The 16204-nt window shown below is 50.3% G+C and overlaps 1 protein-coding gene across 1 annotated transcript in view; it reads left to right on the plus strand.

Annotated features, from left to right (window-relative positions):
• The window catches only part of LOC104507117 (voltage-dependent L-type calcium channel subunit alpha-1C), a gene marked incomplete at its 3' end in the record, with an annotated part of 51187 nt that extends 35026 nt beyond the window's left edge, over positions 1-16161 (plus strand). Inside the window, exons 3-8 of the mRNA XM_010148294.1 lie at positions 5813-5941; positions 9492-9557; positions 12730-12821; positions 13642-13807; positions 14709-14836; positions 16065-16161. Coding sequence (XP_010146596.1) covers positions 5813-5941; positions 9492-9557; positions 12730-12821; positions 13642-13807; positions 14709-14836; positions 16065-16161 — 678 coding nt within the window. The remainder of the gene's footprint in view (positions 1-5812; positions 5942-9491; positions 9558-12729; positions 12822-13641; positions 13808-14708; positions 14837-16064) is intronic.
• Positions 16162-16204: the final 43 nt, after the last annotated feature.

The following is a 16204-nucleotide window of genomic DNA, read 5'->3' on the forward strand; positions in this document are numbered from 1 at the left end:
TTCCTTGGTGCTGTGGTCTCTGAGATTTTAACTCTCTCTCCATTGAATAAACCTGTCTTCTTGCCCAGAGACTTCCTTACCTGGGATCCTGAATTCATGATGGACGTAAGCTGTGCCTTTCCCTTTTTGTGCCTGTAGTGGTTTTAAGAATGCAGATGGGTTAGCAGCAGCTCGAGCAATGTGTCTGTTTAAAATGTTGGTGCTCTGGTACACGTTGAACAGAGTTAAAATGAGATCCATGCAGGCAGCAATATTCTGAGGGCCTTTTCAAACGTTATTCGGGGATCCCTCAGTCTTTGTCCTACTGAATCTTTACTTCAGCTTCTAGAACATGCTTTTCTGTTTCTTGACCTCCTCTGCTCCTTAGCATCTCTATGACCTTTTTAAATATGGTGACATCAAGAGAAAAACACAGCCCAGGCAGTTTCATTGCACTCATCCCCATGGAGCGTCTTTACACAGACGCATCCTGCTGCAGATATTTCTCTTCCCACTCTTAGCCTGCAGGTTCCCTTCTACATCGCTCTTAATATGCCCCTGGATTTTTTATACTTCAGGTACCTTTCCTCTGTGATGGAAATTGCACAGAGCATCCTCTCTTGACTGATTTTGGTTATTGTTGCTGCCCTTTCTCACTCAATTGTGTGCCCCGAATGACAAGAGCAGGGTAGAGTGCTTGAGGTCCCTTTGCAGATTAGACCACATGCAGGAGAAGTGAAGGCTGCAAGTAGAACAAAGCACAGCCAAGGCTGCCTTCAGTTAAGTGTTGTAGCACCTCCAAAAGTTCTTTCAAAGACATTAAACAGGATGAGGATTTGCTTTTGCACACTGTTCTGAGGTTTGCAGGAATGAAATCCTGCCCATTTCAGATGGGCATTAGCCACTGGCTTTGATTCCAAGTACCTATCACCGTACCTCCATCCCTGTGAACTGATGTGACTACGATGTTCTCAGGTGCTGGGGTGCCTGACCTTGTCCCAAAATTGGCATGCCCACATCACTTGCAAGGCTGAAGAGTCTCAGAAAATCTAGCAATAGCTTTCTCGGCTTCATCGTTAGGAATGGCCCCACTTGAAAGTCCTAGGAATGGCTTCTTAGAGATCTGAGCTCAGGTCCATATGGTGACTTTTTGGCACAGGTGGAAAATGGTAGGATTTGGTTCCACGCTGAAACCTTTGTGGATATCAGAAAATGTTTCCATCTTAAAACACAGGCCAGTTAGAGAACAAGAAAGGAGTAAGTCAACCTCTACTTCACTTTCCAAGCGGTGCCACAGGTACTCAGAACCTTTGGTTTCCAGTTTTTCAGCATGATGCCAACTCCTCTGAGTTGAGCATCCCAGATCAACAGTGCCTTACACAATCACATCCTTTTATACATATTGTTTTACTCTGTTACCTTACTATTATCTATGTTTTCTGGTGAAAAACTAACAATTTCAAAATTACAATAAAGGTGTATAATTCCACAGGAACTTAGAAGGCTTTTTCAGCCAGTCAGTGACAGATGCAGCAACACTGTCAGCCAGGAAGGGTAGAGAATCCTGAAAGGTGCAGAAGATTTTTGGGCTTCCTTCAGTTAGTTAGAAGGGGCTTTGTTCCTTCTGCCAGGAATGCAGCAACTAGCAGAATATGGCTCCTTCTATCGTTAGAAAAGATGCTTTGCAAAGCTAGAAAGAGGAAGGAGGATGGGACAGAGAAACTCTTTGCTGGAAAGGAGATGTTTGCCCAGCAACACAAAATTAAAATCTGTGCCTGGTCTATAAGAGACGTCTCAGTGGGCACTGCTGCTTTATTTGGTATTCGAGCCAACTTTGGCCTTTATGTGGTCTGACAAGAAAATACAAGAGCAAAGAGGGGAAAGAGGAGGATAACAGCAATGAAAGGTGACAATACCAAACCAATGGGTTAACCCGAAAGAACACTGTATGATTAAGTGTACCTCGGGTTTTTAATTGTTCTCATTTGCCTACATCACCAGACAGGCTGTGCATCCAAACTGCAGGGTTTGTTTAGGTAATGCAATGCCAGTTTGGTTAGTGCAGTGTCCTCGGAGAGCAGAAGCATGCTGCAGGAGTCGTCCATGGTGCTAGAGGTGAATTCTGCCACTGGCAGAAGAAGAAATACATCGTTTTCAGCCTTGCTGATGTAGTTACAGGAAGTAGTGACAGACGGGTTTGGCATATGGAGCATATGGTAGAGGTCAAGCCTGAGGGATTATGTTACCATTGAACCGAAGGACTCCTGATAAAGCTGGATTTATTTAATTTTCAATTCTGCTTCTTACACCTAAGGGTATTTGCATCCTGGGGTGTTTTGTAGAACTACCCTCGATATTGGAAATGGCCCCAGAAGTTAATCAAAAAATGTCAGGCAGAGGGGTTTTTAGCAACTGGACTCTTCCAGGCATGACCAAGGCTCAGCTCAGCTTAGCTTGGCCTCCGGGGGCACTTCCTTTGTATCCCTGGAGCTCTGCTGTGAGGTGGGTGAAGGTACAGCAAGCTGTGGGTGTTGTAGGGGTGCCAAGAGCTGATTAGCCTGTCCCAACCTGTTGTTTTAGCAACAACAACGTTACCACCCAGAACTATGTGTAAGGGAGTGGGGGTATACAAATAGAAGGCATTGCTTTAGCACTGGGATGTTACGAGTTTGCGAATCAGGCTGATGCACTAGAAGCTGGCTGGTCCCTGTGCAGGCATGGCCTGGACCCGAGCTGGGGAGCTAAATCAGCCCCTGTCTGAACGTGACAGTAGTGATACGACAACATTTTACCGATATCAGTACCTCCACGGCCTGGATGGCAGGATGTCGAGCACTCAGGAGATACTGGGTGCAATCCACATGTGGTGGTAGTGGATACAGCTTCCATCAAAGTCAGTGGGAGTTGTACCTACTTCTGCCATGGCCAGCTTTGATCCTGGGCATCCTAGGGAATAAGCCCAGCCTCTTGTGCATTTCTTTCAAACTCCCTTTTGCCCTCTTCTGCCATTTTGTTGCTCCTGTGTTAGCCAAGACCTAGTTTACCAGGGCTCTTGATTGGAGACTTATTACAGCTTATTTCTGTCTGCCTTTCTTTAAAGCCAGCTGAACATACCCAATGCTCTTCCTCTATGGTAAGACTGAAAATACAGACCACCCTCCCAGCTTCTGTGACACTCTCTCTAACACACTCCTTTATTCTCTTCCCCGTGATCACGAGTTCTCTCTTCAAGCCCAGCCTAGTTATCTGTGCATGAAGCTGCCATGTCGTGTATTGGTGTGAGTCTGGTGTTCACATGAGCTGTGAATATGCTGCACATGTGTATCTCTTGTGCATCCTGAGCTTTCCTTTGGTCAAGTTAACTGTCGTTCTGCCTTCTAATGAATCACCAAGAGAGAACTAGACCTGGTAAGATTTCTTGTTAGCGCCAAACTGTGTCACTACCAGTGCGGCGCTGATTGACTTTGCAATGCTACTCCATGTCCAAGCTTCCACGCTAGAACGCTTGGGACTCTGAAGTTCCTCGTCAATAAGCTGATTCACTGTAACATTGGAGTTTGTAATCTGCCCAAAAAAGAGTTAAGTCATGCAATAGTGCGCACAAACTCTGCTTGCTGCCTTGGTGTACAAAGCGGTTCCCACACCACTCCAACCGAGTTGCTTAACTCCAGCCTCTGGATTGCCACTTTGCAGAACCTCCCTCCTCTGGCAAGGATACCCTTTCAAAAAGCTGGATGAAAGCCAGGAGGAAGCGAGCAAGGCTACTCAAGCACTGGCTAATCTGTAGTCACCTAGTCTTAAAATGACCATAATCTCCCGAGGCATCATTGAGTGTTTTTGGTTAAGTGGTTTGATTCCAGTAAGTTTCAGATTTGTGTCAGGAAGGAATTTGTTCTATTTTATCCGCTGCTTAGCCTTTGCCTACTCGAGGACCCTAGGAGGACAGGGATATTTTTCTACATTCAGCAGCTGCCTCCTCTCAGCAAGGAAAGATGAAGAAGTGCTAAAACCACAGTTCAGACCCATGTCCCAACCAAAGGGGCCAAGCCAACAAAAGCAGGAGCAGGTGGAATAAGAAAACACCTTTTTTTTTGTCACAACCACAGCAGCACTGCTGTCCACACAGCTTTTAAATTTGGACCGCAGCTCTCTTTTCGGTGGTATTGGAGTTTAGCTTCTTAGTGAAAGTGGAAGGGAGGCTGTAGGACTTCTGTAGGATTGGGAGGGGGGTGTGACCATATGGTTAGCCCTCTGGGACTGTAGTGCTGAGAGTAATGAATGCCATGATTTTTGATTTCTTGGTGGCCACATTCCCTCCTTCGCACACACCAAGCGAGCAGCTATGCCCCCTGCGTTCCCCCAGGGCTGCGCAGCAGGACCTGGGGTATGGCTCCAGCTGGGGCTCAGCAGAGCTCAGCACCAGTCTGCTCATCCTGGGATGGAAACAGGAGCGCACACAGCGCAGGGGTACGCGTCCTCAGCTGAACATCTACCCCCAGAAACGTCTGTCCAGGCAGTTCCCGTGCCTTGGAGTTTATCAGGAGCGGACAGGTGAGCAGCGGCTGGTTTTGCTGCCTGGTGACAGGAAATCCAAAGGGTCTGTTCTCTCTTGGTTTACACAGTGGTGAGTAGTTAACAGCTGGGGTGATCTGCACTGTTTCTTCCTCCTAAATGTTACTCTTTCGGTGGCGTTTAGACTCAAACTGCAGTCTTTGCAGCCTGGGCGGGGACAGAGAGGGGCTTTCTGTGCACTTCCTTGCTCCACGGCAGGTCAAGTGGCAGGGTGACAGTGTTATCTCCCCCTGTGACAGGAGGTCACGTTCCCACAGTGCTGCTGGTGGAAATCACTGGCTTTGCACAGGATTTTAGGGAGTTAACGAACGGGGAAACACGGCATTTTCTGTGGCTGGCCTCCCCTCGAGCTAGGCAGCGGGTCCTGAGCTGAGGTCCAGGTGAGCCAGCCACCACGGCAGCGCTCAGGCGGATGGACAGTCCCTTCATGTGTGTGAAGGCTGAGGAACCTTCCTGAGGTTATGGGCCCAGGGGAAAATGCTTAGGGACAAAGCAGATGCTGTGAGGAAAAAAAAAAAAAACCAAAAACAGGCCAGAAGAAAGACTATTTTAAAATATTGCACACTTGAACGGTAGCAGTGAAGCCAAAATAAGATGTTTTTAAAAAAAAAAACAGTCAGTGCGCAGACTGTGGGAAATACAAAGGGGTCATGAGAAATGCGAAAGGCCCGAACAGGGAGCAGTGGGAGGGAGCGACCACGGCCCAGCCCCCAGGAGCATGGTCACAGCAGCGGGGACAGAGGGGCTGCCAGTGACGCCAGCAGCTGCCCATGGGGCTTCGCACCCCGCAGCAGACCTGGCACCTGCCACTGTTTCCCGGCAGAGCAAGCAGCACTTGGCTTGATGCCCGACACCAGATTCATTAGAACTGCTGGCTGAGGCGTTTGCTGGGGTAGAACACCCGAGATGGGTCAAAAGAGAAAGTATCTTTCTCCTCCAGTACAATGCCAGAGGAGAAATGCATCTTCCCAATGCGAGGAGGAGACGTAATGGAGAGGTTTATAGCGTGACACATCCCTAATCCCCAAAAGTCCAGACAATCTGAAGGGACAGCCCCCATAGAGAAGCCACCACCGTGGGAGAGAGGGCAGGCTTGACCGGCCTTGGCCCATCCTTGGGATACCAGGGCAGTGCACACCCAGGGAGCAGTACCAGGACAAGGAACAGTGCAGTGAGCTCTCAGCATAGCGTCCTTTGTGGCCCAGGGCCCCTGTTCCTCCCGTGCTGTTGTAACTCCTGCCTCTGTGCCAATGGCTTCCAGAACGCAGAGGAAAACTCTCGCATCTCAATCACCTTCTTCCGACTCTTCCGCGTGATGCGTCTCGTGAAGCTCCTGAGCCGAGGGGAGGGCATCCGGACGCTGCTTTGGACCTTCATCAAGTCCTTCCAGGTATTCTTCTTTCACTTGTCTCTAAGTAAGACCTAACTCCTTTTTATTTCCCCGTGGTGGTCTCTCGGGGAGGGCTTGTGCCAGAGCTCCGGGGCGGCTGGTCAGAGCTGTGTGCGCCAGTGGCACGTGGCACAAGTCAAGTAGAGGGGGCTCGAGGGGATGACTGCGTGGGTATGAGTCTCATCTCTAAAGCATGAGTAATTGCTTGAGACCTTCCTGAACAGCCTTGATAGCTCAGTTCAACTCAATTACCGCTTGTCTGTAACCCTTCAATCTCCTCTTTCCTTTCTGTTTTAGCTGTATTTTGTATCTGTTCTTTTAAGCGAAATCCACAGCTATGGGAAAGGCCTGGGTCTCAATTAAGTTTCCCTTAAGCCTTGTTTTGGGGATTTCCAGTGAGTGTTAGAGGTGTGTGACTGACTCCCATGCTTTCATCCAGGAAGAACTTCACCTTTTTGGCCTGGCACCTTCGGCCCTGGTAACAATGCCAAGTTATTACTGCTGCTGCTTTTGCCCTGGAGGCAGGTTGCACTTCAGCGGTGGGTAAAGTACCAGAGTAGATAGACTTAAGGAGATCAGACTGGGTAAGAATCATCACCTCTGGGGGGAAACAAACACCAGAAGATAGCTACTTGCTAGAAAAACTGCTTCCAAACCAGCCCCCAACTTAGCCACATACAGAAAAAATGGTAGTTAGAGATGAACTATAGCATATTCCTGCATTTAACAAGTACTCGACCTGGATTTACTAAACCAGCCCAACCTGGGTGTTAGCTAGGGCAGGTCCAGAGGAAGTGCCAGGGAAAGACAGCACAGACATACAAATGGTGGTCAAAACATAAGAAAAGATGGAGGACACACCACTGGACAATGAAAGAGGAGTTGTGCAACACACAAGTCTTGAAACAGCAACAGTATACCCCTCAGGTTGAGGTTTTAAATGGTTGACAACATTTTCATTGACTGAAATGGGAAAGGAGTTGATCCACAGCTTAAAACTTAAACCTGACCAGCTACAGCACAGGCTGGGACCAAAGCCTGCAGCGCTCTGCGTCACCACGACTTCGGTCTCTGTCAGCAGAAGTGGCACATGTGTGCTCCAGGGAGCGATCTGGACCTTTTCCAGCGCAGCTCTCGGGTGGTCTCGGTAGCCAGACCACCAGGCTCACGCAAAGGATCTCACATTGCACACTCCTTGACTGCCAGAGGATCTAATACTGCCCGGCGGTTTGCTGACACATCCGTACCACAGCGACTTTTTCCACTGCTTACATGGTTGCTAACTTCCAGGTTGTTATTTGGGTGGCTCCAGTGGGAACCATTTTGTCTGGATGCATAGGAATGAGATTCCCTTGGCACCGCTCAGCCATCCCCGATGCAGGGGACAGAGTCACACTTTCCAGTTCCTGCTTCTCCTCCCCATGTCCCTGTGCCCCTCCAGCCTCTTTAGCAATAGCTCGCTCTTATCCTGAGCTCAGCTTGCCACGGCCCTTGGCTGGAGGGGATGAGATGGATGGGAAAGGGAGTGCCTAGTACTTCCCTCCAGTGACCTTCAGACCTCTGATTGGAGAGTCGCTTTAGGCAGGGTTGTAGGGTGATGGGAGAAAGTATCAAGGGAGATATCTTCTACAGCAGAGGGAAAAAAAAAAAAGTCACTGCAGGCAAGTGCCTTTTCCTTTGAAAGCCTTTTATAACATGGTATTCTCTGCTCAGAGCTCCTCCTCTTGCAACTACTGGGAGGCTCCTTTGGTAGCCAAGAATAGCCACTGTGCAGAGCACTTAACTCAGCCACTCCCACTGTCAAAATCTGGGATCCCTGCAGACTTTGTCTGGCACGGGCTCTTCCCTGTGTCCCCACATGCTTCTAGGAGGTGTCTGTGCTCACACAGGGCAGCCTGATACGCAACCAAGTCGTGCTGGAGCTCAGATCCCATCGTAACTACCGTGGGCATGGTGCACCGTGCTTAAATACAAGCTGGGGATGGGTCAGAGGAGCCTGTGGTGGGAAAATGCTCAGCGGGGTTTCCGCCCGCAGGGATAGCAACAGAGCCCGGGCTGGTGAGTGGGAGGAGTAGGAAGCAAGAGGGGTGCCGAGGGCAAGGCAAGGCCGTGGGAATCGTGAGGACAAAGCGGTAAAGCCAGGGAAGGATGGAGACGAGGGAGGACAGAGCCGGGAGAGTGGAATACAGGAGGTGGGGAGCTGAAGGAGCCGTGGGGAATAAGGGGCAGAGATGAGTAGGAAGGTGCATCAGTGGGGAGGAGTGGGAAAGAAAGTGGAGGGCCAGACAGCAAGGAGGGAAAACGCTTCTCCCATCCCCATTAGAAAGATAGAAGAACTGGTGAGGTTATGCACCCCCAGTCCTGCCTGGACACTCTCTCAGAAGTTCTTCTTAGGTCTTGTGTGTATCAAGTCCCAAATAGATCATCATCATCATCATCAATGTTTGGAGCCCAGTTCTGAGCTGGTGTATCTCCACTGACGTTGTGGGGTAATCATACAGATTCGTCTGACCCCATAAAACGCAGAGGAATCTGCCCCTGACCCTCAAGGTGATGATTACAGACATTGTTTAAAGGTTTGAATTTTTGCCATTTTAATGTACAGATATCTTTGAGATGATTTCTGCAGATCTTAGTCAAATCTCCACAGTGGTCAGTGAACATTTTCCCTCGATTCTTCCTATGGGATTTAGCCCTGTTGAATTTAGACCTAAAACGTGTAAATAAGCTCACATTTTAAAAAAATAATAACGTTGCAGGCTCTTTGTGAAATGGGGCATTCAAAACCCAGACCAGGGACCGTACTCCTTGCCGCTGGAGCGCGGTCTGGAAATCTCTGGTCTGAGCCCTATATATTTCAAAAGCAGCAGAGTAGAAAATTCCTCTTCAACAGCCTGCGAGGTCCCGAGCTGCGCCGTTGATTCCTGCTAGCGGTGGAGGAAACGGATAGCTCTCGGCACTCTGCCGAGTGCTCCGGCCTCTTCTTAGGAGGCAGCTCTGCCCTCAGAAACACGCATCGGGGCTCTGCGTTCCCTCCTCAGCAGCAGGTCGCAGGCACCTAGGGCGTTGCAGACAGCCTCAGAGACACCGAGCACAACAGGGTGCAACGCTGGTGCTGCTTTAGGCACTTGGGAGGGTACCGGCCGTTGCAGCAGAAGCCGCAAATTTGGTTCTCGGCCGCTGTTGAGGTTTTTATGTCACCAGGGCTGGATCCAGAAAAGTCACGCTGCCGTTAGTGCCGGAGTAATAGTGGTTATGAGAGTTTTCCCCTCGCTGTGGGTCAGCAGCTGTAGGTAGCGGGTTTGCCTTCGCCTTCCTCACCCCGCCAAGGGCAGGGCTGATGGAGGGCCAGCACCGTCACGCGTGGGAGCCTGGGTGGCAGAGGGCGAGCAAACGCGGGCCTGTAGAGGCATCTAGTGGCCACCTGGGCGAATTACAGACCCCAAGCTCGGGGCCAGCCTCTGTCCAGTTTCCCAAAGCCGGTGTGTCAGGCTCGGTGGGGACACAGTGCTCTCTTTTTTTTTTTTTTTTTTTTTTTTTTTATTTCTAGGCTCTCCCCTACGTGGCTCTTCTAATAGTGATGTTGTTCTTCATCTACGCCGTGATCGGGATGCAGGTAAGTGATGCTAAAGAGCTCAGCCCTGTCTTGTCGTCCCCTGATAATTCTGGGAACTGACCTATAAAGTAACTAGATCAATAGGTGGTTGGTTGTAGGGGATTGCAATCGTGTTTTCGCCCAGTAAGGTAGGATGGCAGCTAACCTGGGTTGGAAAACATTGTCTGCCTACGCCCTTCCAAGAGGAGCACAACAGACTCCAGAAAAATAACAAAAAACGACCCATTTAATGGCAGAATGCAATATGGAAACAGCAAAATGACCATGCCTGCCCTCCACACTCTCAAAGGAACGCCCAGGAGCAGTGGAAAAGGAGATTTACTGCCTCGCTCATTGGTTAAAAATAGTTGTTTCAGTGGGCTTATGGCTGTGCTGCACTGAACAAACCCTATTTTTCTCTCGCATCACTTTCACACTGGTGTAACTTCCACTGAGTTGTAAAGAGCAGCTTTTGATTTACACCCGTGAAGGTAAATATGGGATCAGACCCAATGTACCGACGCTCTGTGTTTGTGCCAGTTCTTCAGGAAGCTACATCAATACAATATCCTATTCAGCTTGCAAAATGAACTTGGAACCAGCCTGAGCATTCATCTGTGCAAAGAACTGGTGTTGCATACAGACCACTGAAGAAAGCGTGTCATATAGGCACAGTCTGTGACAGTCCCAGCCTCCTTTGCTGTGCTGCTTTTCAAACTAAGCTTCACTTTCCACTTCGGTGTTAATCAAAGATCTCAGACAAGTCAGCCATCTGGGACCAGAGACCAAAGTATAGAAAGGCATGGCGTAATTGTTTCCAGAGGTCTTCAAACATGACAGCTTCTTGGTTTCACAATGCCGACAGAATTTGTAACAAAATTCATCTGACCTCTGTGCCCTTGCTTTAATTTGTTTCCTGTTATCATCTTTTCACAGACTCCATCTATCCTCCCCTAGTTTGAAAAATAAAACTAATCTTCTCTTGAATTATCATAGGTTATCTCAATTGCCCCCAGTAATTACAGCTGTCATTTAGTCTACTAGGGTCCTACTGTAAACTTGGTAGTTTTGCCTTTAATACCTAACTAGCTGAAATGGCCGAGATCTTACAGGATTACCTGGGCTATACAGAAAATCGCTTGAGAGTATTACACTAGTGTTGTGCAGCTACACAAGGCATTAAAAATGGCTTCCAAGCACCCACACAGATGGGGTCTACAATGGTCGGGGCACTGCCAGGGCTAGATATTTTATTCTGTAATTCTATTCCCATTTCTGTCAGCTATTTCTAAGTTGGCTATTTAATCCTTGGCTTATGTTCAAGACTCTGTTTTAATCGTCTCAGCAGCCTGAAGATCATACATCTGTCTTTCACACTGATCTAGATTACTAGATTGTTTCCTGCCCTCCTGTCTTCCAATGAGAAAACCAACTTTTCTCATCTTCCCTCTTTGCTTAGAGCCCACAGACCTGTTATCATTACTTTTTATCCAAGTGGCACCTCAGACATTCTGCGAGCTGTTCTCTTGATCCTGCTCCCACATGGAGTTCCCTCACACACAGGGATAGGTAGGGAGGAAAAGCCTTCCTCGCTCCATTAAGCAACTACCTTGAAAGACCAGATGTACCAGCTCTGATGAAAAGGTAAGCATTTCCCACATAAAGGAGACCTACCGCTTTATCTCAGGTACTTCCCTGACTTGGAGCGTGACAACATTCAAGCCTCACTACCTAATGTGCCCGAGTGGAAAAATCCAAATTGATGCTGATGGATGAAGCCACTTGTGTTGTGGCCCAGGAGGCACAGACTGAAGAGGCCATGAGAGAGGAACCTCTACCTGCAGCTCCTTGTAGGTGCCTAATGCAGAGCACCCGCAGTTGCTGCCGCCGGTGCGCCGTGTGTGAGGGAAGCTGCAGGGTCGAAGGGAAAATCAGACTTCCAGCATGGGAAGTTCCCTTGCTTACGCTTGCCTGAAATGAAAAATATGGGCTGCCTCAGAACAAACTGCTTCTGAGCATTTAATCTGTGCTCCTGCTCCTCCCCAGTGCAGCTGGGGCTGTCAGAGCTACCCGCGGCGTGGGGGCGGTCGGGACTGGGGAAGGCCCACGCATCCATGAGGAACCCCTGCCACGCACAGACCCTCCCTCCCGTCTGGCATGGCCTCCCCGCCATTGTCCCCGCAGTCCTCTCCACCTCGTCGTTTCTTTTGGGGTGTTAATTATCAGTGACATTTTGCTTGAAAAGAAGCTCCGCGTTCCCTCAGAGCTGCTCTGTTCCTGCTGCTCGTTTTGGCTGCGAGATTACAGCTCTCAGTCCTCGAGATCTCTGTCATGTTGCTATCGATGGGGAATAAATAGTCCTGACTGAGTGTGCCGTGCTGAGCCCGCGCTGTCAGGCGGGGTTTGTTAAGCTCTGGGTCCCGGTGCCAAAGCTACACACGACTTTTTCAAAGAAGCGTGACATTCTCCCGCGCTGGGGGCCTTACAGCCGAGGGCAGGCCGCTGAGCAGGTTTGCTGGTGGTTGCAGGCCTCGTGCTGCGGCTGGATGGAGCTGCCGCGGCAGTCGGCTGGGCACGGAAGGAAGCTGTGAGCCATCCCTGTCTGGGCAAATCTAGTCACCATCTTCGCGCTGCTGCATTCAGGGGGGTGCCGGGGCTGAAACACCTGCTGGTGACAAGCGTGGCTACTAGAAGGGCAAGCATTTGGACGATCTCCAGATCCGAGGACACATACTTTACATTGTTCTGGGAAGATCCAAGGCACCCCACAGAGTTGGAAGCTCAAGTCTTTGCAGCTGCTGGTCTTTTGCTGTCATTTCCTCCTGGTGAAGACAGATAAGCAATGGAGGAAGGAGCCTTTTCTTCTGTGTTATTGATTTCTTTCAGCTGAACCCCTCTCCCCACGAGCGCCTGTTAAAATAAGGCTCCGTATCACGTATTCACAGTGCATGAAATCAGGAAGGATCTCTTGTTTTAACAAAAGATGTCTCTTGTTACAAAATGAGTGCTTTTCTGGTGATAAAGCACAAGCAAGGGAAGCAACAGCATGTACGAAAGACCTGTGGAAAAGATGTTTTAAGAGAAGAGCAGGTACTGTTAAATATCAGAGTCAGGGTGAGGCTAAGAGCTACAGGTGACAAGAGGGTTGGGGGTTTTGCAGGGCTAACCTAAAAAAACCTCTGCTTTCCACCAGGTATTTGGTAAAATTGCGCTGAACGATACCACAGAAATCAACCGCAACAACAACTTCCAGACCTTCCCCCAGGCAGTGCTGCTGCTTTTCAGGTGGGTGTCTGACAGCGCTGGGTTGTGTCAGTCTGGGAGCACGATTCCTCTGCTCTTGGGCACGGCTTCTCCCCTTCCACCGTGTCACGCTCACGAGGTGAGTAGAAACGCGCTGTCCCTTAGCCGGGGGGAGCCTGGGGGTTACGTCAGATGAAGCCACCAGCCCGTTCAGCCTTGCACCCTGCCAGCTGACACTGGCCAACGCTCAGTGCTGGCGAGGGAGGCGAGTCCTCCTACTCCGAAGGAAGGCAGCCGGTTTTCAGCACTCTCAAATGCTGACGTGCATCACAAACTCCTCCTTTCGTTCAAACCAAACCAGTATGCCTTCCAGCTTATTTTAGCAGGGAAGGGGATGTGAACTCCCACTTGTGCTTGGGCATGGCCATGCCCAGCTCAGCTTAGCATGTCACCCCACTCCAGCTGTGGCCAGGTGTGCCAGGGCCAGGGAGGGGGGCTGAAGGGGTGGGGAGTTGGCACAAATTTGACACACTCTCCTCATTTTCATGGAGATTTTTCAGGCGATCCATTGTCACGTCACACACGTCTCGGTGACTCTGGCTGGTTGGAACATGACAGCCCCGTACCCAGAGTAGGCAAAGGCAGTCAGGAACAACATGCAGATGATGGCAGCAAAGCCAAAAAGAGGAGCAGGGTGTGCCAGTGTATGTCAAAGCCCGGCCATTGGCCTAACTTGCTCTTAATTGACCTCAGTGGCCAAATTCCCATTAATGTTCATGGGAGAAGGAACAGGTAGCTGATGTGCCAGTCTCCCTCCCACGGAAGGTCACCGCTGTTTTCCCTTGCCCTTTGCCATGCCCAGGTGTGCCACCGGTGAGGCCTGGCAGGAAATCATGCTGGCGTGTCTCCCGGACAAGAAGTGCGATCCAGAGTCAGAGCCGGCCAACTCCACCGAAGCCGATCACTCCTGTGGCAGCAGCTTCGCTGTCTTCTATTTCATCAGCTTCTACATGCTCTGTGCCTTCCTGGTGAGTCCGCCCCAGCAACCGAAACCTGCCCGCTGTCAGACTGCGCCCCCACCTCCCCAAATATCAGCACTCTACACAACAGAAGGATGATCTCAAGGAGGGGAAATCTCCCCATGGGGTCTTTCCCAGCAGCACCCTTTCAGTGACGACACCCCCTTGGTCACCACCATTCCTGCCTCCCTCCAGCTCTGGGGGATGCTCTGCTTCCAATCCCAATCCTTTGTGCACAGCGAAGGAGCGCTCTTCCCCCCTCCCCCTCAATGAGAAAACCAAATTAGCGTGCTGTGGGCTGTGCTGAGGCTAGCAACGCCTCAGCCACACTTCCCACCTTCCCTCCTACCTTCCTTCTGGCTGCTGAGCAGGTTTTTCCTCCCCTGCCAGCAGCAATGACTGTGAGAATACACATATCCCACTTGCATCTGCTCCGTGTTGGCAATGTGGCATTGCTCAGAGCGACAGCACATGCTCTGCAGCTGGCATCAGTGCGCAAAACTCTCCCAGCAAACAGCAGCCACGCTTTAAAAGTGTTGGTCCTGGGCAAGAAGAAAGGACTTTTATCTCAGCCCCACTGCCTGCAGAGTATAAATCCCAGGTTCTCCCACCACTACCCCCTTCTGCTAGGCAAAGACACAGGTAAATAAAAAGCCATCACAGGATGTCTAAGCATTCAGCAAACTTGGGCCTCATCCGTTCCGGAGGAAAGAGCAAGATGTGACCACCTGAGATTATCCCGCCCCTGGGATCTTCCCATTTAAACTGGGGGGCTGGCATGGGGGAATACAGAACCCACCCCAACGGCTTCCTAGTTTTACGAGTCCAAATCCAGACCTTAAATGGAGAACCCGGTAAAGTCTGCTGTTGCCTGCCTCATCCATCAAGTCATCTCTGTCCTTGTTTGCAGATCATCAATCTTTTTGTAGCTGTTATAATGGATAACTTTGATTACCTGACACGGGACTGGTCCATTTTAGGACCACACCACCTGGATGAGTTTAAAAGGATCTGGGCAGAGTATGACCCTGAAGCCAAGTAAGTAACCCAGCCTGGATATCAGAGCCCCTCAGGAGAACAGGCCCGTTATTTCCTGTTCTCTAGACCCAGTGCCTTGTTCTTCCTGCAGGAACCCCAAGGTATCGCTGGTGAATCCATAAGCCAGCAGTGCAAGGGTAGACACAAAAATCTCAGCTTTTAGGCTGCACTGTTACCTGGCTTCACTCTCGGTCGGGGGCAGATATAGACTGTTCGGGGAGGGGCAGCGGGAGGTTGAGCGAAGGAGGTTAGAGGGTAGTTTATTGTTGCGTGTTTGGAGCTGCGGCTCTTGTATTTGACTTTTTGCTCACAGCAGAGCTGCTGTGCTCAAATCTCCATTGTGTCATGTGTCATGTAGGCCCACCACAACCTGTACCTTCACACGGCCGCGTTGCATTGTCTGTGGGGTCACTCGCATCGGCAGGCTTGCAGGGATTTAAAGTTACACGAGAACAACTCGCGCAAGGGCTTAACTGACGCTCGGTATTATATGCTCCGTTTGACACATGCTTAGGCTTAAAGTGCATTCAGATCCCCGCGGCACCGCGGTACGGTTGACAATCGTAATTGCAAAGCCCCCTTCATAATGCAAAATCTGTGGAAAGAGATCTTGGTGTAAACTGAAAGCAGATCTGTTTATGAGACACAGCGTCAAGATTAATTTGGGCTCAGGTTCTGCAATATGCGAGGCCGTGTCACATTATCAGTGATGCGCGTGATGAAACCCTTCTTCCCATCCACGGTGGCTGCCCAGAGGGACTTTTAATATGGATAGGGGATAAGCACAGGATTCTAACGAATGTACTGTTTGTTAACCAAACAGATGCTACTGTTGGTGCTTGTTGGAAGGCAGGACTGCAGTGGCTGAAGCCATATAATAGATAGCTGCTCAGTCCAGATGACATCCTGCTCCTTCCCATCTGTATACGGGAAGCTCTTTTTTTCCTCCCACCCGCCCGTGTCCCCTGCTGGAAGCCCCACCTCTGGCTCTGGCAGCTGTCCTCCCTTCCCTGGGAGGATTCTGCTTTTGCCATGCCATTCACAGGACTTAAACGAAGCCCAGCTGCTGCCCAGGAGGGAATTCAGCGCTTTGTTCCGCGCTGGCACAAGTCTCCAAAGCCAGTGGCTTGGGGCTATTGATACGGGAGGTAACGCTCCGGGAAAAGGAGACGCTCTGTGCCCATCACGGGGTCCAGGGCTCCGACCCTCACTGTGTTTTCTTCTCCAGGGGACGGATCAAACACTTGGACGTGGTGACCCTGCTCCGGCGGATTCAGCCCCCCCTGGGCTTCGGGAAGCTCTGCCCGCACCGGGTGGCTTGCAAAGTAAGGCACGCCGCGGCTCGGGGAAGGGCGGGGAGTCACGGCA

Source organism: Eurypyga helias, unplaced genomic scaffold (genome assembly GCF_000690775.1).
Source record: "Eurypyga helias isolate BGI_N326 unplaced genomic scaffold, ASM69077v1 scaffold32303, whole genome shotgun sequence".
NCBI lineage: Eukaryota > Metazoa > Chordata > Aves > Eurypygiformes > Eurypygidae > Eurypyga > Eurypyga helias.